This window comes from Balaenoptera acutorostrata, chromosome 2 (assembly GCF_949987535.1).
Source record: "Balaenoptera acutorostrata chromosome 2, mBalAcu1.1, whole genome shotgun sequence".
NCBI lineage: Eukaryota > Metazoa > Chordata > Mammalia > Artiodactyla > Balaenopteridae > Balaenoptera > Balaenoptera acutorostrata.
Window position 1 is genome coordinate 67274476 of NC_080065.1, and position 21262 is coordinate 67295737.

The 21262-nt window shown below is 38.1% G+C and overlaps 1 protein-coding gene across 3 annotated transcripts in view; it reads left to right on the top strand.

The window, feature by feature from the left end:
- The first annotated feature begins 653 nt into the window (after positions 1-653).
- FAM151B (family with sequence similarity 151 member B) overlaps positions 654-21262 on the top strand; it is a 35805-nt gene continuing 15196 nt past the window's right edge. For 2 of the 3 annotated variants that reach the window (XR_450789.2, XM_057540233.1), the window contains exons 1-4: positions 654-1396; positions 9171-9296; positions 15378-15543; positions 20237-20454. Coding sequence is in view for 2 of the 3 variants with exons in the window: in XM_057540233.1 (XP_057396216.1) it covers positions 1372-1396; positions 9171-9296; positions 15378-15543; positions 20237-20454 (535 nt within the window). In the remaining variant the exon portion in view is untranslated. The remainder of the gene's footprint in view (positions 1397-9170; positions 9297-15377; positions 15544-20236; positions 20455-21262) is intronic. The other variant, XM_007179771.3, reaches the window with a different exon arrangement.

A 21262-nucleotide genomic window follows, 5' to 3' on the forward strand; every position in this document is an offset into this window, starting at 1 on the left:
AGTAGCCAAAAAATGGAAACAATGCAATAGTCCATCCATTAATTGATGAATAGACAAATAAATGTGGTATATGCAAATAATGGAAATTTATTTGGCCACAAAAAAACTTTAATAAAGTACTGATACATGCTACAATATGAACCTTGCAAACATTATGCTAAGTGAAAGAAGCCAGTCACAAAACACTGTATAGTGTATGATCCCATTTAAATGAAATGTCCAGAATGGGCAAATCCATAGAGACAGAAAGTGGATTAGTGGTTCCTTAAGGTTGGGGAGAAAGGGAAGTGACTGCTTTGGATGATGTAAATGTTCTAAAATTGATGGTGTGCTGGTTGCACAATTCTATGACTACACTGAATTGTACCCTGTAAATGTATAACATTTTGTATCATTAGGAAATGCAGATCAAATTCAAGCCTATCAATTGTGTATCTCTAGAAAGATTTTCTTTTTAAGGTCAATGAAGTCATTAAAATTTAGTGTTTTCTGAAACTAAAGAAATCTTTTCGATTGAGCTTGAGAAAATCCAGAGAATACGGAAGCCTTATTGAAGACATATTGAAATAATTACAACTCGTCTGGAAAGACTTACGTATATTAAAATATGAAGAGTTGGGCAAGAAGGGCTGCCATTTGTGCTTTGTGTGAGGTGATGTATTGTCATCCTAATTTTACAACTGACGGATTGAGTGGTATTAGAGTTACAGAACCAGAATATGGCAGTGCTGCATTGCTTATTCAAGTCAGTCTGACTCCACTGGCTCTTTTTCCAGTCCCAGCTTGGCTGTGGAAAGGAGTTAAGGAGGGCAAAGAAGGCAGTGGGTGGGAGAATCCAGTTGCTAGGAGTGTTTCTGAGTGAAAACCGGTAGAGAAGGCAAGAGGGGAAGAGAAAACTTCCAACTTATCACTTCAGTCTCCTTATGCAGAAACGCTCATGTTTATGGAGACAGGATTTCATGTCATTTTTTAGGATGCTACTAAAATTAAAAAGAGAAAATATATCCAATTTGGAAATTCGTACCCCACAGCAGCAACTTGGCGTCTCAACCCAGCTTCTGTCTTCACTGACGCCGCGTTCTTCAGAACTACCCATTTCCTGACTACCTTTCAAAGGAGCAACGCGCGCGACACTAAGACGCGAAAACCATCCGGGAAGACGGCGGGCTGGCGAAACTCGAGCCGCCGCCTCTGCGCGTGCGCACCGCTCCTCGGCCCCTTCCGCCTCCGCCGCGGAAGCTCCTCCTAGGCGGCCGTCGGAGGCCACGGCAAGGTCTCTTCACTGTGGAGTCGGGTTTTCTCGCCACCGGTGACGGGTCTTCGGCGGCACCCACCGCTCAGCGCCTGCGCAGACTGAGGACCACGGTCACCATGACAGCGACCGCCGGGGCCCCTGGTAAGCGGGGCACCCCAGGCTCCGGGTCTGGGACGGTGCTCCACACAGTGGGCTTGCAGTGGACGTTTTCTCCGGCCCGCTGCCGGTAGTTGGGGGCCCTTTGAGAGACTCCTCTGGCTGTACTCCTTCCTCTTCTGGATCTCGTGGTCCGCGTTCTCTACGTGCTCCCAGAATCAAGCGGCCTAGAGCCTTGGTTCCCGGCGTGGGCGGTAAAGAAAAGCTTTTGGGGTGGCAAAGAATGGCAAGAATATTCTGACATTTTGTAAAGGAGTTTTTATGTTTGTTTTAAGAGCAGTTTTAGGTTCCTGGGAATATTGAGCGGAAGATACGGTGATTCTCCATATACCCCTACGTGACATACGCATAACTTACCCATATCAGCCTCCCCCACTAGAGTGGTACTTTTGTTACAGTTGTGAGCCTACACTGATGCATCGTAATTACCCAAAGTCCATACTTTACATTAGGGTTCACTCTTGGTGGTGTACCGTCTGTGGGTTTAGACAAATGTATAATGAATGACACGTTCCATGGTAGGGTATCATACAAAATAGTTTCACCATCCTAGAAATCCTTTGTGCTCCACCGACTTATCCTCCTCCCCCCAACCCCTGACAACCACTGATCTTTTTACTGTCTCCATAGTTTTGTCTTTTCCAGAATGTCGTGTAGTTGGAATTATACAGTATGTAGCCTTTTCACATTGGCTTTTTTTCACTTAGTAATATGCGTTTAAGCTTTCCCCGTGTCTTTTCATGGCTTGAGAGCTCATTCCTTTTTAGAGAGCAATAATATTCTGTTGTCTTGGTGTACCACGGTTTATCCACTCACCTACTGAAGGATATCTTGGTTGCTTACAAGTTTCAACAATTATAAATAAAGCTGCTATAAACATAAGTGTGCAGGTTTTTGTATGGACATGTTTTCAACTCCTTTGAGTAAATATCAAGGTGTATGATTGCCGGATTGTATGGTAGGAGTATGTTTAATTTTGTAAGGAACTGCCAAGCTCTCTTTTAAAGTGGCTGTACCATTTTGCATTCCCACCCACAATGAATAAGAGTTCCTGTTACTCCACATCCTCACCAGCATTTGATATATTAGTGTTCTGGATTTTGGCCATTTTAATAGGTGTGTAGTTATACCTTGTTGTTTTAATGTGTGTTTCTCTGATGACATGGATGTGGAACACCTTTTCATATACTTGCCATCCGTCTGTCTTCTTTGGTAAGGTGTCTGTTAAGGCCTTTGGTCCGTTTTTTAATGCGGTTGCTTTCTTATTGTTGAGTTTTAAGAGTTCTTTATATATTTAGGATAATAGTCCTTTATCATATGTGTCTTTTGCAAATATTTTCTCCCAGTCTGTAGCTTGTCTTTTCATTCTCTTGATGTTACCTTTTGCAGAGCAGAAGTTTTTCATTTTAATGAAATCCAGCTTATCCATTATTTCTTTCACGGATGGTGCGTTTGGTGTTGTATCTAAAAGGTCATTGCCGTGACGTGACCATAGATACAAAAATCTACGAAGGTCATGTAGATTTTCTCCTATATTATCTTCTAGGAGTTTTATCGTTTTGTATTTTACACTTAGGTCTATGATCCATATTGAGTTAATTTTTGTGAAGGTGTGAGGTCTGTGTCTAGATTCCTTTTCTGCATGTGAACGCCAGCACCATTTGTTGAAAAAGCTGTCTTTGTTCCATTGTATTGCCTTTGTTCCTTCATCAAAGATCAGTTAACTCTATTTATGTGGGTCTATTTTGGGGTCTCTCTGTTCTGTTCCATTGATCTATTTGTCTATTCTTTCACCAAAACCACACTATCTTAATTACTGTAGCTTTATAGTAAGTTTTGATGTTGGATAGAGTCATCACTTCATTCTTCTCCTTCAATATTATGTTGACTATTCTGGGTTTTTTGCCCTCCACATACACTTTAGAATCAGTTAGTTGATATCCACAAAATAACTTGGTGGGATTTTGATTGGGATTGCTTGAATCTATAGATCAAGTTGGGAAGAACTAACATCTTGACAATATTGAGTCTTCCTATCCATGAACTATCTCTCCATTTATTTAGTTCTTCTTTGATTTCATTCATTAGAGTAGTTGTCCTCATGTTGATCTTGTACATATTTTGTTAGGTTTATACCTAAGTATTTTAGTTTTGTGGGTTTAATGTAAATGGTATTGTGTTTTCATTTCAAATTCCACGTTCAAGGCTGGTAAATAGGAAAGCTATTGACTCTTGTGTATTGAACTTGAATTCTTCAACCTTGCTATAATCACTTGTTAATTCCAGGAGTTTTGTGTTGATTCTTTTGGATTCTCTGCATAGACAACCATATCTTTGTGAACAAAGCAGTTTCATTTCTTCTTCCCCGTATGTACACCTTTTATTTCTTTTTGTTGTCTTAGTGCATTAGCTGGTACTTCCAGTATAATGTTGAAAAGGAGTGGCGAGGAGGGAGGAGTATTACTTTTTGAGATCTTGGTTGAAATGAAAGGAATGTGACATTTACCTGGCCCGTAATTTCAGCAGATGAAATGAGGAATAGTTTGAGCAGTTCTATTCCTCTTTGGCAATTGGGTGAGGATAGGAAATGTAGACAAAGTGATGTGGCCAAGCATTATTCCAGCTTTTTTTTATGTAGCCTTTAGAAGCTGGTAATTAGTGTGTCTCTGTTGTTTGACCCCAGAGTTAGAGGTCTTTTTTTTTTTCACTTTTTAAAAATTGAAGTATAGTTGATTACAGTGTTGTGCCAATCTTTGCTGCACAGCAAAGTGACTCATTTATACACATACATACATTCTTTTTTAATATTCTTTTCCATTATGGTTTATCCCAGGAGACTGCATGTAGTTCCCTGTGCTATACAGTAGCAGTAGGACCTTCTTGTTTATCCATTCTAAATGTAATAGTTTGCATCTACCAACCCCAAACTCCCAGTCCATCCCTCTCCCTCCCCCCTTCCCCCTTGGCAACCACAAGTCTGATCTCTATGTCTGAGTCTGTTTCTGTTTTGTAGATAGGTTCATTTGTGCCATATTTTATTTTTTATTTTTTTTATTTTATTATTTATTTATTTATTTATTTATTTGGCTGTGTTGGGTCTTCGTTTCTGTGCGAGGGCTTCCTCTAGCTGCGGCAAGCGGGGACCACTCTTCATCGTGGTGCGCGGGCCTCTCACTATCGCAGCCTGTCTTGTTGCGGAGCACAGGCTCCAGACGCGCAGGCTCAGTAGTTGTGGCTCACGGGCCTAGTTGCTCCGCGGCATGTGGATCCTCCTAGACCAGGGCTCGAACCCATGTCCCCTGCATTGGCAGGCAGATTCTCAACCACTGCGCCACCAGGGAAGCCCTGTGCCATATTTTAGATTTGATGTATAAGTGATGTCATATGGTATTTGTCTTTCTCTTTCTGACTTACTTCATTTAGTGTGATAATCTCTAGTTGCATCCATGTTGCTGCAAATGGCATTATTTCATTCTTTTTTTAAAAAATAAATTTATTTATTTTTAATTTATTTTTAATTTTATTTTATTTTTGGCTGCATTGGTCTTTGCTGCTGCACGCAGGCTTTCTCTATTTGCGGCCAGCAGGGGCCACTCTTTGTTGCGGTGCATGGGCTTCTCAGTGCAGTGGGTTCTCCTGCTGCGGAGCACGGGCTCCAGGCGCACAGGCTTCAGTAGTTGTGGTACAAGGGCTCGGTAGTTGTGGCTCATGGGCTCTAGAGCACAGGCTCAGTAGTTGTGGCACACAGACTTAGTTGCTCCACGGCATGTGGGATCTTCCTGGACCAGGGCTCGAACCCATGTTCTGTGCATTGGCAGGCAGATTCTTAACCACTGTGCCACCAGGGAAGCCCTATTTCGTTCTTTTTTTATGGCTGAGTAGTATTCCATTGTATACATATACCACATCTTCTTTATCCATTCATCTGTCAGTGGACATTTAGGTTGTTTCCATGTCTTGGCTATTGTAAGTAGTGCTGCTATGAACATAGGGGTGCATGTATCTTTTTGAGTTATAGTTTTGTCTGGGTATATGCCCAGGAGTGGGATTGCTGGATCATGTAGTAATTCTGTTCTTAGTTTCCTGAGGAACCTCCATACTGCTGCACCAACTTATATTCCCACCAACAGTGTAAGAGGGTTCCCTTTTCTCTGTACCCTCTCCAGCACTTGTTATTTGTAGACTTTTAATGATGGCCATTCTGACTGGTGTGAGGTGGTACCTCATTGTAGTTTTGATTTGCATTTCTCTAATAATTAGTAACGTTGAGCATCTTTTCACATGAGTACTGACAATCTGAATGTTTTCTTTGGAGAAATGTCTATTAAGGTCTTCTGCCCATTTTTTGATTGAGTTGTTCATTTTTTTGTTGTTGAGTTGTATGAGCTTTTTGTATATTTTGCATATTAAGCCCTTGTCCATCGCATCATTTGCAAATATTTTCTCCCATTCCATGGGTCGTGTTTTCACTTTTTTTTTATGGTTTCCTTTGCTGTGCAAAACAGTTAGAGGTGTTTTAAGCCAGGCAGTTCTACTCCAGAAGGTTACAGTATCTTTTACATAAACATAAGTAGTCACATCAGACAGTTTTGGTAATACATTCTTTTTTCAGTTTAAATTTTTTCCTGATTGTAAACATAATACATGCTCATTATAGAACATTTATACAGTAAAGTATATTGAAATAGGAAAAGAGTTTACATAGTGCCCATATTCAGAGGTACCATTAGTTAACTTTTTGGTATATTATCTGACAATCCTGACTTTTAAGAAAATATAGGGAATTCCCTGGTGGTCCAGTAATTAGGACTCTGCACTTCCCCTGCAGGAAGCCTGGGTTTGATCCCTGGTGGGGGAACTAAGATCCCATAAGCCGTGTGACATGGCCAAAAAAAAATACATATAGTTAAGATTGTAGTATACATGCTACCATATACTGTGTTCTCGTTTTTGTTCTTCTCCCACTTCTTTTTTAAACATACAAACTAATTTTTTAGAGCTTTAGTTTTTAGTGGCTTAGAACAACACAAATATATTATCTTATAATTCAGGCGGCCAGAAGTCTGAAATGGGTCTCAGCTAAAAATCAGTGTCAGCATGGCTGCATTCCTTGCAGAGGCTCTAGGGGAGAATCAGTGTCCTTGCCTTTTACTATCGTCTAGAGACTGCTTGAATTCCTTGGCTCATGGTCTTACCCTCCATTTTCAAAGCCAGCAGTTGCTGGTCAAGTCTTTCTAACATTGCATCACACCGACACTGACTCTCCTGCCTTCCCTTTCACTTACAAGGATCTTATAAGATGCTTAATGTGATTAAATTAGGCTCACCTGGAGCCTAATCCAAGCTCCGAGTCAACTGATTAGCAACTTTAATTGCACATGTAACTTTAATTCGCCCTTGCTGTGTAACAACATATTCACAGTTTCCACAGATTAGGATATAGACATCGTGGGGGTGGGGGAGGGATCATTATTCTTCCTACTGCAGTACCTATACATGTTGTTCTCCACCTTGCTTTTTTCTCGCTTAACATATCTTTGAGATTATTCTATATTATACATATGGATCTGCCTCATTCTTACTAATGGCTGCATTGTGTTCCATTGCATGGATATACCATAACTTATTTAGTGAATTCACTGTTGCTGAATATTTAGGTTATTTTCACTCTTTTGCTGTTACAAACAATGCTACAATAAATATCCTTATATCAAATGTGTCATTTCCTACATATTACAAGCATATCTGTCAATGGGATAAGTTTATGAAAGTGGAATTTCTGGGTCAAAGGGTAGATGTATTTTTCTTTTTTTTCTTTTTCTTTTTTTTTAACTTTTTAAAAATCTTTATCGAGATATAATTTGTATACCATACAATTCACTCATTTAAAGCATAGAATTCATTGGTTTTTAGTATATTCAGAGTTGTGTAACCATCACCACAATCAATTTCAGAGCAATTTCATCACCACAGAAAGATGTAAAAATTAGGGGAGGTCACATATAGGAACTCTCTACTTTTTGCTCAGTTTTTTCTATAAACCTGAAGCTGCTCCCACTAAAAGTCTTAATTTTTAAAAATTACAAGTAATTTTGCCTTTCTCCTGGCCCTATTTTCAGAATAACAGTTTACTTAAAATAGTGATAATACCCTAGATTATAGATAATTAGAGTCTGAAATTCTGTGTATATGAAAAGATATATACAGTTGTGGCTAAGTGTAAGGTACAGTTTCACCCATTAACTGGGCAAGGAGAACTTTTTGCTTCAAATGTTTTTAATTTCTGGAATCATGGTATTTTATTATTAATCTGCAAGTTACCCTTATAAAAATTTTGAATCCAGTGTGTTTAGTTGGAAGGTGTCAAGGATACATGTAGCATGCACTATTAACTAACATTTAGTTTTTGTAAGGTAACATGCATGATTACCATTTCTGCGAGATTTTTGGCATATCTCAAAAACTTCATTTTTAACAGCCACATCAATTACATATTTTATCATGAGGATATACTGTGATTTAATTTTTCCCATTGTTGGACATTTCTGTTTTAGCCAGTAGTTACTGTACCTTTTTAAGATGCCTAAGTTAAACATTTAAAAAATGATGCCCATGTATTTTCATCTGAGTCTGAAAGGTTTGTGACTCTCTTGTCTGTGCTAAAAAGGGGCATGTGTTTTGTATAGGAGACTGCTTGGATAGTGGATGCTACAGCTAACTGTTTAGTTTCTTTATTCTGTAGCCCAGTATGCAGAGTGGTTACTGAGTTCCATGCATGTTACTTAGAAGTTATTTTTATATGCCCCTCCATTCTCTTATCAAATTTTACTTTCTCTCAGTGTCTTATCATCAGTTTATGATGGCCATTTTTAGGTTTTTAACTGTTGTTAGGTGGAATTAATAAACAAATAATTAAACGGAAGACAATCTCATGCATAGGGAATTTGCAGCCATTTGGTAGCCACTTAAATGTTTAAACCAATGAACAAGAATTGGCGAGGTAAGATTATAGATACCTCTTTCACTGTTTTTCAGTCTTTTATCCTTCTTATATTGCGATATGGCATAATATGGAGTAGAACTGATTCAAATATTTTAGTCTTGGTTAACTCACACATTTTAATGCCTAATTAAGAAAAAAATCTGGTCTGCCAAAAACTAGTCGATAGTTATGGGAATTACGTATATTTGTACATGCTAGATAAATCTATAAATACTAACTCAGGATTTACTTAGTCACTCATGTAAGTGTTGTTGACATTTATAATTTGAAGGTGAATATGCTTAAATGTGTAATTTAAGATTCTAAATGGTTAATATAAATATAGAATGGAGCCTCAGGTGGAGAAGACAATTAAGTTCTACAAAATTTAGAAGTTTTTTAACATAGCATTGGCTTTATATACATTTTACTTATTTATGGGGCCAGGATTGGAGAAGATACCATGTGAAAATTCCTGCTTTAAAATATCTGCTTACCAGTTTTTTTTTTTCTTCCTACATATTTCCTCACAGTTCTGAGGTTCAGACTATCCTATATGTTTACTAATTATTACTTACATCATAAATAGCATATTTATATATAAATATATATTTTTATACTTGCCACATCTTAATACTTGTTCTTAATTTTTAAAAATCTTATATTTTCCCAGTTTTATTACTTTATTGTTCTCTACCAATATATGCTGTGCCCTTTTTTTATTAAAAAAATTTACCCTATAAAAACTTCTTTTTAATATAAATGCTGTTATTTTAGGATCTTGGAGTGAAAACATACTGGAATATTTTCTCAGAAATAACCAGATCACAACAGAAGATGGCGCCCAGATCATCTGGTATCATGCGGCTAACCACAAGGTGCAAGTGAATGAGGCACTGAGAAGTAAGTCATTAGTTACTTGTATTTACCTTAGATTATAGATGAAGTCAACTCTTTTTAAAAAAAATATCTGGTCATATTTGCAGGTGCCAGAGACTTAGATGATTCAAGTGTAGATTCTTGGCTAACATAAGCATTTTTGTAAAAGATCTCATTTTATTTACAAAATGAACAAGTTTCCATAATGGAAGAATTTTCTCATTTTCCAGAAGTGATTTACCGTTTCTATGCCTTATTTAAAACTCTCATATGTTATTACATTTGCTTATATATTGTAGTGATTTAGGTAAAATTTTTAAGATCAGGGTTGTATGTCGTACATACATATTTTTGTGTCTTTCACAGTGTACTGAGGGGAAACTCAATAAATAGTTGTTGAATGGATGAATGAAGCCATTGAATACTAATTTATAATGCCTTGGGCAATATTTATGCCTAGGCTAGAAACCAAGCCTTTTGGTTTACTAACTCCATCTGTAATCAGATGATTACTATAGCAGTTTAGTTAGCCTTTTCCTATGAAGTACCCCTGTTGGCTGCAGCAGCTCAGGAGAATGAAAGCATATCACCAGAGGGGTAGGGCATAGCTTGAAGTGCCCTATTCCAACAGGAAGAATTCCTTGTAACCTTGTGTTTTATTGTAAAAATTTACACATTTTTTGCATCTTAGTTATGTATCTGGATAATGTATCTAAATATGTATTTCTTTTATTGTAAAGATACTCTTTTATATTGCTTTTCTTTGTTCCTCAAAGGGAAGAACCTTGTCTTCTAATATCCCTAATACCTAAAACAGTGCCTAGCATATAGTAACCAAACAGTGATTATTTAATAAATAATTTTAGCAAAAGCGGTGCTTCAGGAAGATGTTGATTAGTGGCTGCCTGGAGCTGATAGGAATAGGGACTAGAGAGTAAATGCTAATGGGTACAGCGTTTCTTTCTGGGGTGACAAAATTTTTCTGGAATTAGGTGGTGGTGGTGATGGTTGCACAACTTTCTGAATATTCTGCAAACCATTGAATGGTACACTTTATTTTATTTATTTATTTATTTATTTGGTTGCATTGGGTCTTCATTGCTGCGCATGAGCTTTCTCTAGTTGCAGCGAGAGGGGGCTACTCTTCGTTGCAGTGCACGGGTTTCTCATTTTGGTGGCTTCTCTTGTTGCGGATCACGGGCTCTAGGCACGTGGGCTTCAGTAGTTGTGGCTCACGGGCTCTAGAGCGCAGGCTCAGTAGTTGTGGCACGTGGGCTTAGTTGCTTCGCGGCATGTGGGGTCTTCGCGGACCAGGGCTCGAACCCGTGTCCGCTGCATTGGCAGGCGGATTCTTAACCACTGCGCCACCAGGGAAGCCCTGAATGGTACACTTTAAAAGGATGATGTTATAGTATGTGAATTATATATCAATTTTTTTAAATGGAAAAAAGATAGGAATAATACAACTGTTATGTACAGACAATATGGTTGCATATATAGTAAATCAGAAAGATTCTACAGATAAATGATTATAATTCATAGGTTAATTTAGACAGTCTGTCTTTTTTGACAGTATAAAATCAAAACAGAAAATAAATTTTATTTCTATATAACAACTAAAAATTTGGAAAAAATCTTAAAAATTTACAATTTGTAATAGTAAATGCAGAAGCCTCATACCTAGAAATAATTTAATTAACTATGGATCATTTACTTTTAGCCAAGTTTTAAAAATGACTAACGGAAGTCATTTCCAATTGCTGGAAGTCTGGTGTTGATGTGGGAATTTTTTATAGGTTACTTAGTTTTCAGATAATACCCTCTTTACCTTCTCTTAGGCAACAAGAGCCCCAAGTTTTATAGTTTGGGGGATGTTTTTCATCCAGTCCCTTTTCTCAGCTCTGGCTAGTCTTGCAATTTCTTTCTAGTCCAAAGGAAAGAAAACAGATTCCTGGAGACATGTATTTCATTGGTTTATCTTATTTCTCCCAGAATATTTAAATTTAGTACAACTGTTATTAATGAAGCTATTTCTATTTTGATTAACATGTGATACTGGATTTTCAACAATGTGTATGTTTTAAAAAAACAAAGTACAGGAGGAACAGTGTAAGAGTGCCATTTGGTGTTGCATTGTCAACACATCCGACCTCAGAATAGTCAAAATTGTTTAAAAAAGTTATTACATATAATGTAATTTTTTTGTTATAACATTTCTGCATGTAGATTTTTTAAAAATATATATTAAAAGAAACGCTGGTTAAAAAATTGAAATCATCAAGTCTTTTTGAGAATAAAAAATGTAGTTTTTTAAAAAAGGCTTTGTAACATATTTAGGAAAAGTGTGACTATAGTCATCAACTAAATGTATTAAAAAGTATAATAAATTGCTGCATTAGAGCATGTAAACAGTATAGGCAAGATAGATAAGTTTAACTTCATTTCTATAAACATATTTCTTTGAGTTTTGTTTTGAGTGTGAGTAGCAACTATTTGGGGTTTTCTTGTGCAGAAAATCAGAAAAAACAAAGCTGTTTTCTACTGTCTGGCTCTTGTCACAAGCTGGGGCTCCTGTGGTTGGAGTGATAATCTTGATGTGCAGACTTCCTCATCTGGCTCTCCCTGAGTTGGGAAATATGGTGACCAGGCAGTCTCCCAAAGCAGAAGCATTCCCTGACCTTCAGAAGGCTTCTACCCAAGGACCAGGGGTGGGAGAATAGGGAGAGAGGCTGGACAGCTCACAAACATGTCTCCAGGCCAGGCCTCCCTCTCTTCTGTATTAGTCTGTACAACTGCTTATTTGGTGTTTTCACTTAGAGAGTTCTCATGCATCACAAATTTAAATTATTCAAAATGAAATTCTTAATTATGTCTACTAACCTGTACTTCCTATGATCTTTGCTATCTCAGTAAATGGCACCATAATCCACATAGATTCTTTTGTTTGTTTGTTGGTTTGTTTTTGGCCACACCACGCATCTCGCGGGATCTTAGTTCCTTGGCCAGGGCCCACGGCAGTGAAAGTGCCAAGTCCTAACCACTGGAATGCCAGGGAATTCCCCATGTATTCTTAAGCCAGAAATCTGGGAATCATCTAGTCTTTGTTTTCTTTATTTCTTGCATCTGCTCTATTATCCAGACATTATAATTCTATTCCAAAATATATTTTGAATTAGTCCACATCTCTCCATCTCTGTTGTCATCATCCTAGTTCAAGCCACCATGATCTCTTGCCCCTACTGCTTAGCTTCCATTCTTATTCTTTTTTTTTTTTCTTTAATTTATTTATTTATGGCTGTGTTGGGTCTTCGTTTCTTGTGCGAGGGCTTTCTCTAGTTGTGGCGAGCGGGGGCCACTCCTCATCACAGTGCTCCGTTCTTTTTTTTTTTATTTTTATTTTTTATTTTTATTTATTTATGGCTGCGTTGGGTCTTTGTTTCTGTTTGAGGGCTTTCTCTAGTTGTGGCAAGTGGGGGCCACTCTTCGTCGCGGTGCATGGGCGTCTCACTATCGCGGCCTCTCTTGTTGCGGAGCACAGGCTCCAGACGCGCAGGCTCAGTAATTGTGGCTCACGGGCCCAGTTGCTCCGCGGCATGTGCGATCTTCCCAGACCAGGGCTCGAACCCGTGTCCCCTGCATTGGCAGGCAGACTCTCAACCACTGCGCCACCAGGGAAGCCCCATTCTTATTCTTAAAAGAGACCTTCAGGAACATAATTTACATGGGACCTGAGACTCCTTGTCACTGCCATTTAGTGATTTTTTTTTCTATTCATGGGAAACGAATGGAGTTAATAAATGGAGACACTGACTATTACTGTTAAGGAATTCCAAGGCCTATATGCTCCTTTACAACTGCATTGATAGAGAAGATGGAATGCCTACATATATTGTGGTAAGTACCACTTTATTGAGAAGTCATGTTTGCTTAATTTTTATGAAATTAGACAGAAGCTTGACCTATTGCATCTCAAATATAACTCTGTTTAACTTTTTTTGAGAAACTGCAAGCTTTTCTGAAGCAGCTGCACCTTCTTACATTCCCACCAACAGAGTGGATGAGGTTTCTAATCTCCCCATGTCCTTGTCAACATTTGTTATTGTCTTTTTCATTATAGTCTTCCTAGTACTTGTGAATTGGTATCTCATTGTAGTTTAGATTTGCATTTCCCTGAAGGTTAATGATGTTGAGCATCTCTTCATATGCTTATTGGAAAATGGCTTATATATATGCAGCTGGGTAGCTTTTTCAGCCTATTTCCTGCCCATAGAAATGTGAGAGTTCATAGGCTTCTTTTCGTTTTGAACTGTCTCTCTCTTTTTTTTTTTTTCAGGTCCAAGTGGATACAGCTCTATTAAAAACGTCCTAGTCTTTCTATATATCAAATTATAAACCATCCCTTTAATCAAAAACCTTATTGCCGGATCTCTTTGGAGTAGGCCTCTCTCTGCTTGGTCTGCTAGTTAGGGTGCTATGGGATAACACCCTTAAGATTCTATAATGTTCTTTTGTCTAGCTATGTGGGTACCCAAGGCATCATCTTTCTGAAGTCTTAATAAAGGGTCTTGTAGCTGTATCCTTGGTTTGGTCTTGATCCCGAGGCCATGGTTTACTAACAGCATCCTGGATTTGACTTTTGACCTGAGGCTTTCTCCTGCTTTGAGAATCTTTTGCCAGCTGGAAAGAATGGTTTTATTTTCTAACTCAGCACAAGTCCTGAGTTGGAAATATTTCCTCTCTATGCTGCTTAAAATGTAAATAGTTAATTATTTAACTCAGCTCTTTCTTCCCATTCTTTATCATAGGAGCTAAAAGAAACCCCGTTGGCATTTTCAGCATTCTGCCTGGAAACCTCCTTAGCCAAATCCACAAATTTACTAGGCACCCTCTCTATCTTCCACCAGTTGCTACAAGTGCCAACATTATCAAAAGTTTCACCACTACGTGAAAAGAATTTCCTCACTGCTCTTCTAACTTGCTTTAACAGTGCCTTTCTAGAATCTGCTGGATCCCAAAACCAGTGTCACAGGTTTCAGGTTTTTGTTATGGCAGGGCCCCACTTCCAGGTAGCTATTTATGTTTGTTTTCTATTGCTGTGTAATAAACTACCCCCAAAACTTTGTGGCTTAAAATGACGATGATTTATCATTTTTCACGGTTTTGTGGGTCAGCTAGTGGTTCTTCTGTTGCATGTGGTATAGAGTGGGAGCACTCATGTTGCTGCATTTGGCTGGGAGCGCAGCTGGGCCTGGAAATTCTAAAATGGCCTCACTCACGTGTCAGAGACCTTAATGCTATCTGTCGGGCAGGAAGTCTTAGTTTTCTTCCATGAGGCTTCTCTTTCTCCATGTGGTTTCTGAGTCTTCAGTAGTCTTACCTGAACTTCTTTACATGGTACCTGGCTTTCAAGAGGATAAAAGCAGAACCTGCCAGGCCTTTTAAGGGCTTGGCTTAGAACTGAGAGTTTTACTTCTACTACCTTCCACTGGTCAAAGCAAGTCACAAAACCAGCCCAGACTCAAGGGGAGGAGAAAGAGATGAGAGAGGCACGTACGTATGGGAGGAATTGTTGTCAGCCATCTTTGGACTTAGTCTCTCAGAGCCTGCTAAGCACACTCACACTAAGTGGCTGGTGAAGCTCTTTACTCATTCCAGGGATGTGTGCTTTTAAATAGTAGCCAAGCTTTAGGTCAAGGAACTGAATCTATAACATACAATTTCAAACATAAACAATAAACATCTGTAGTTTCTAATTTGAGGAGTGAGAAGATAAAAGTACTATTTTTGTTCTCAGAAGCGTCAACAAATACTTATTAAGCCTCCCTTTGTATTCTCACTTTGCCATATACTGGGAAGAAATTAAATATTAGGACAACAGCTTGAGTGTGACCTAGGCAAAGGTATTGAACTCCTCACTGCCTGTTTGCTCACGTGTAACAAATAAGTGCAACATGTAAGGCTTGACATAGTACCTGGCACTTAGTCTTTACTCAGTAAATTTTATTTTCTTTCCTCCCTTTTATCTTCCTCAAAAGGGTACTGAATATGCCATCTCCTACAGTCTCTATTTTATTAGCATTAACGTAAGTTCTTTTATTTGGACAGGTACTGCTCATATGATAGAGGCTGATGTCATTTTTCCAAGCGATGGATCAGAACATGGCCAGCCAATCATGGCTCATCCTCCTGAAACAAACAGTGATAATACTTTACAGGAATGGCTGGCTGAAGTTATAAAAAGCAATAAAGGCATCAAACTGGATTTTAAGAGGTATTTGTACAAACATGTTCAGTCTCCTAGTTGTTATAGAATAACAATATGGAAAAAAATCAGTAACTTCATATATCTGTGCCTGACTAAATAACTTTATACTTTATCTAAACTGAAAATGGAATTGCAAACTAATATGTTTCAGGAATGGACCAAAGACACACTGAGTTGTTTGCTAAAATTGTTTCTTGGGAACCGTTTAAGGCTAAAATTAAGTAAATTTTTATAAAGGAAGTTATCATAAGTGACCATTGTAATAGTGGAATGGTAAATTTAAAATACCACTTTCATTAAAAAGTAGTTCGAGAGAGAGATTTGGCAGTAGTTGGGGTAGTTAATGCATTTCCTACTTGATTTGTGTTATTATATTTGTGGAAGGGGAATTATCTAGAATTCTTTAATAACTGAAGAGTTTCTTAAAAATAATATTTTGGAAACATTGATAATGAAGAGAGCAAGATTAAGTGGTGTTTCCTTCCCTGTGGCTGTCATGGAAAATTTTACTTCTGTGGTATTTTGGCAGTATAAAAATTATAGGGAAAGCCAGGAATTTATTGTGACACCATAAAAGCTCACCATAAGGCCCATGAAGGCAACTGCTATGAAAATCTAGGATGTGTGGTAATCCTGCCTTACCTTTCAACAATATTTTAAAATTGAATTATCTCAAGAAATTAATAAGGATTTGGAGCTCTTACTCACAGGGTTTTTAAGATTACTCTAATCAGTTGTTGTGGGCCTGAGTGTACCAGTCAACCTCTTTACACTGTTGGTGAATGAAAGCTGTTTCAAGATCTTAAAGCTTTTAGAGTGGTGAATGGTCCAACTCCATTTTCTCGACAAAGAAACTTAGTCCTAGAGAGGTTAAGTGACAGTAGCTAAGCTTGAGAGCTGAGCTAGGACCAGATCCCAGGTTTCCTGGAGCCAGTCCAGTGTTCTCTGTACTGTGAAATAAAGCATTTAATCATTAATGCTTGGTGAGCCGAATTTTAGAGCTCCTTGCCTTTTCACGTGCTCAGGTTTTTTTTGATGTTTACTATTGCCCGTAGACTTGCTCTCTGTAATATATTCTTCGGCTCCTCACCAGTCAGACCAGCTCCTTCATTCCTAAACGCTAGCAGCTACCACTGAAAGGCTGTGCCATTAGAAAGAGTTTTGGTCATAACATATTTGAAGGGGAATGAATTTAACTAACAATTATATAAGCACTTATTGTGTGTCAGACACTGTTCTAAGAGCATTAAATGTGTAAATTCATTTAGTCTTCATAACAATCCTAAGAAGTAGGTTATTCCTATTCTCATTTTCCAGATGAGGGAACAGAGGCAGAGAGGGGTAAGTAGCCTGCTTGTGGTCACGTAATCGGTAGGAGAGCTGCCAGCCTGGCTGAAGAGTTCACACTCTGAACCGGAACTCTGCACTACGTCTGTAAGAGTAGCTGAATGACCTAATAGTCAAATTTTAATAGTTCTTGTTTTGTGCCTCTGAGTTATTTTGTTTGTATACACGTAATAACTAAGTAATATATGATGATTTAAAATTTGTATCTGGAATTTTACCATAGAATGTAATTTTAAATGGTTTATTATCATTTTAAGTATGATTTTTATTTTGTTAGCCCCAATTTCTAAATGAAGTTAATAGGAAAATAGGTACTAAGAAGTTTGACTTACCAAGTAACTTTTTAGAAAAAAAATCTATTCTATAAGAGCTAAGTTTATATTCTTCCCTGGAATTTCCTAAATAAGTACTACCAAAAAGAAATTTTAGGTAGTATACTGATTAGGACCCTCCTCTTCAAATGATCATTTTGGCAAACCTTTTGTCAGTTCTTTATGGGAAACTTAATACTAATACATGTAAGGATTGAGAACGTTATCCACTGATATTTTTAATTAGAATTACATGGAATTTATAGATTAATTGGGAACGAAGTGTAATTTTGCAATATTTATAATATTGAGTCTTCCAGGCTAGGAACATAGTATGTTATTCTTTGTAGTAAACATTGTATCTTGGGCTTCCCTGGTGGCGCAGTGGTTGAGAATCTGCCTGCTAATGCAGGGGACACGGGTTCGAGCCCTGGTCTGGGGAGATCCCACATGCCGCGGAGCAACTAGGCCCGTGAGCCACAACTACTGAGCCTGCGCGTCTGGAGCCTGTGCTCCGCAACAAGAGAGGCCACGATAGTGAGAGGCCCGCCCACCGCGATGAAGAGTGGCCCCCGCTCGCCGCAACTAGAGAAAGCCCTCACACAGAAATGAAGACCCAACACAGCCAAAAATAAATAAATAAATAAATTAATAAAACAAAAAACAAAAAACAAAAACATTGTATCTTGCTCTTGGGCAAAGTTCATCCTCAGTCTTTTTTTTTTTTTCCCAAAAATGTTATGGCTTTTCCTCCACATTTACTCTTCCAGAGGAATTTTATTAATTATTTTGTAAAGCTCCAGAAAATTAAAACTACAACAAAAAGTTGTTTTCTTCTTAGTAAAGTTTTGTGTTTTTCTTAATATACGTTTTTTTTTTCTTATTTAAGTTTCTGGTAAGGGAAAATGACATTACTATAGTCTATATTAGTGATAATTAAAATATTTACATATAAAACAGAATATGTACATTAAATTCTTATTTCATTATGTTCTGTCTTAGCTCTGTATGTCTAACTGTGCAGTGTTTTGCATGTAGTAGACACTTCATATATGCTGGTGGAATTTCAGTTTGGGAGAGAATATGCTGAGACTAGATATCAGATGGCGAACCATTGTTAAACAGCCTGATGTCAGCTTACTAAATTGAGAAAGCATAAGAAGCTTCCTCCCAAATGTAAACTGGAAATTAGTGTTCAACCCAACCTCCACAGACACCAGATTTCTTAAGAAATAAGAATCCTTTCTGGAAAAGGAGAGGAGACATGCGGGGATTAGTTCAAGGTTACCTCCCACTCCACCCATGAAGAGCAGAACCCCATGGGGACTTGGCTGCTGCTGTGGGACTTGCAGACAAGCAAGCTTTGGAGTAATAGATACAAGTTGTTTGCTACTAAAAATGGGGGAATTTTGTAGGAAGTACAGCTGGCCAGATCTCAGAATTGTGGTTTTTAACACGGCATTGATACCATTCAAGGCAGAAAGCATTTGAGACAGAGAAACGACAGCATCTAAATTAGAGTCTGTAAGGTCTAGCATTAGAGTTTATCAATCCACTAAAATCTAGGGCCTCCATTTCAGGGGCATAAGAGTGAGAAAAAAGCAGTTTATTACATGGGAGCAGAGTGAAAGAGAGGCTGGTTTCCTCTGGTTTTAGTGAACAGTATCCTTGCTCACTAATAAATATGACCCTATAAATAATGAAGTTATCAGTTTCTGCTCTTAAAGTAGGAGGCCCAAAAGGAGTGAGGTGAAGAGTGGTAGAAGCATAGGCAGAAGGACTCCAATCCATTAAGAAGAAAAATGGAAATGTGAGGAGAGGTGCTGAATGTTCTCGCTTCCAGTATCCGTCTCCCAGATTCTTAGCCTCCCATCGCTGTATTCACTAAAAGCTAATTTTCTTAGAAATGAACATAGGCCTTAAAGGTTCAGAAGACATTCAGAATTATAAGTAGTGTAGCTTTCCAATAAAGTTTGTGTATGTATTTTTAATCAGTAAAAATTATGTAGGCTGATTAAAATCTTGTTTCAAGATATATGTGTCCGTTAGAAAAGATGTAGGGAAGTAAAAAGACTGAAGCTGCTTTTTACTTTAAAAGTAACTAAAATAGGGCTTCCCTGGTGGCGCAGTGGTTGAGAATCTGCCTGCCAATACGGGGGACACGGGTTCGAGCCCTGGTCCGGGAAGATCCCACATGCCGCGGAGCGGCTAGGCCCGTGAGCCACAGCTACTGAGCCTGCGCGTCTGGAGCCTGTGCTCTGCAACATGAGAGGCCGCGATAGTGAGAGGCCCGCGCACCGCGATGAAGAGTGGCCCCCGCTTGCCGCAACTAGAGAAAGCCCTCGCACAGAAACGAAGACCCAACACAGCCGTAAATAAATAAATAAATAATTAAAAAAAAAAAAAAAAAGTAACTAAAATATAGTTGTCTCTTGTTTCCAGGAAAGGTGTTTACAATAAAGGAAAAAATGAAGTTTATAAAAGCTTTAAAGAAATGTTATAATTTTACACTTGGCAATCATTTTTAGCAATGTGTTTATGTGTCCAGACTCACACAAGTATGCATGAAGGAAAAGAGGCCCTTTTCTCCAAGGTCATGAGCTGGTATTAGAGACATGGGGCCTGAGTGCACTTTGGGTATTTTCATAAACTTGAATTTGCAGGTTATGAGTGTATTTAATTTTTAAATCTTATTTATACATTCTCTGATGAGTGAATGTTTGTGTCTTTTCATAAATTGTTTTTATACTGAGTGATCCTAATACAGAGTTTTGAAACCTCTGTCTACATGTAGTGTCATTATTCATACATTTGTAGACCCTTTTAGGTACCTTCATGAATAGTAAGTATAAATCAGCATTTTAAGATATGGCACATGTTAGCTTTCCCCTCTAGTGCTATCTGCTCTTTGATTTTGTTTAATTCAGGCATTATGGTATTATACTTTTATTATGAATTTGACAACATTAAAGCCACCAGTCTAAAAGAACTTTTTACTTTTACTTTAGGAATATATCTCATTGACAACAAATTGTTTTTAGTCTGGCAGCTGTAGAACCATCCATGATGCTCTTGGAAAATGTGAAGAGGCATCTGAAGCGTCCAGTGTGGATTAATGCTGATATTCTTCCTGGTCCAAATGGAAATAGCAGAGTAGTGGATGCAAAACCTTTTATAGACACTGTGACATCCTTCTTTCCAGATGTGACATTTTCCCTAGGTTGGACAACAGGATGGCATCCTGAGAAAGTCAATGAAGGTGATAATTTTTTAAATGTATTCCTTTTTGGTCAAATTAAAATATACTCAAATATAAAAATAATACCTTTAATACAAAAGCAAAAACACATTCTACAAAATCTAAGAGCCTAATGGAGAGAAAGGTCTGGCCCTAAAGATGTGTGTATGACTCTTCCTTCTGTTATTTCAGATAGATACTCATTCATTGGTGACATTCTGTCGCCAAGCTTGCATGGAAAATATTTATTTGCAAGGTCTAGAATAACCAAAGCTGCCTCTTTACATACACAAACGAATCCTGAATTGGTCTCTTTGAACTTGTAGAACATTCTATACTCTTTTCTTCTTTCCTTTTACTTTGGAGCAAACTCCCTATGTCAGATGAAAGATAGAGAAGTGGTAATTAAAACTTCTCAAGTAATGTGAGGCCAGAAGTCGGTGGGTGTACGGTTGAACAGCACAGATTCTGTTCCCTAGACATTAGAAGGAGCTCCAAATGTAGGCTGCTGGAACCTTGGTGCCCTTAAGCTCTCTTTGGCTAGACAGGGGGTATGTGAGACCATGAGACTCTCTCTTCTAGGCTGGATTTCTTCTTTCTCTTTATGTACTCTTACAGATGGACCTGATATTCAGCTTCTTTCTCCTGGCTGAAACTTACTACGCTATTTGGATTCATCTTTCTATTTATTCATACATTCCTAGGTAGTGATTTTCCAGTAAACAGCCATTAAGCAAACAGATGCTCTGGGACACCTGAACACATGGTAAAAATAATTAACCAAGAAGTTATTTAGAGCCAGTGGAGATGTTAGCCTTTATCTTGTGTT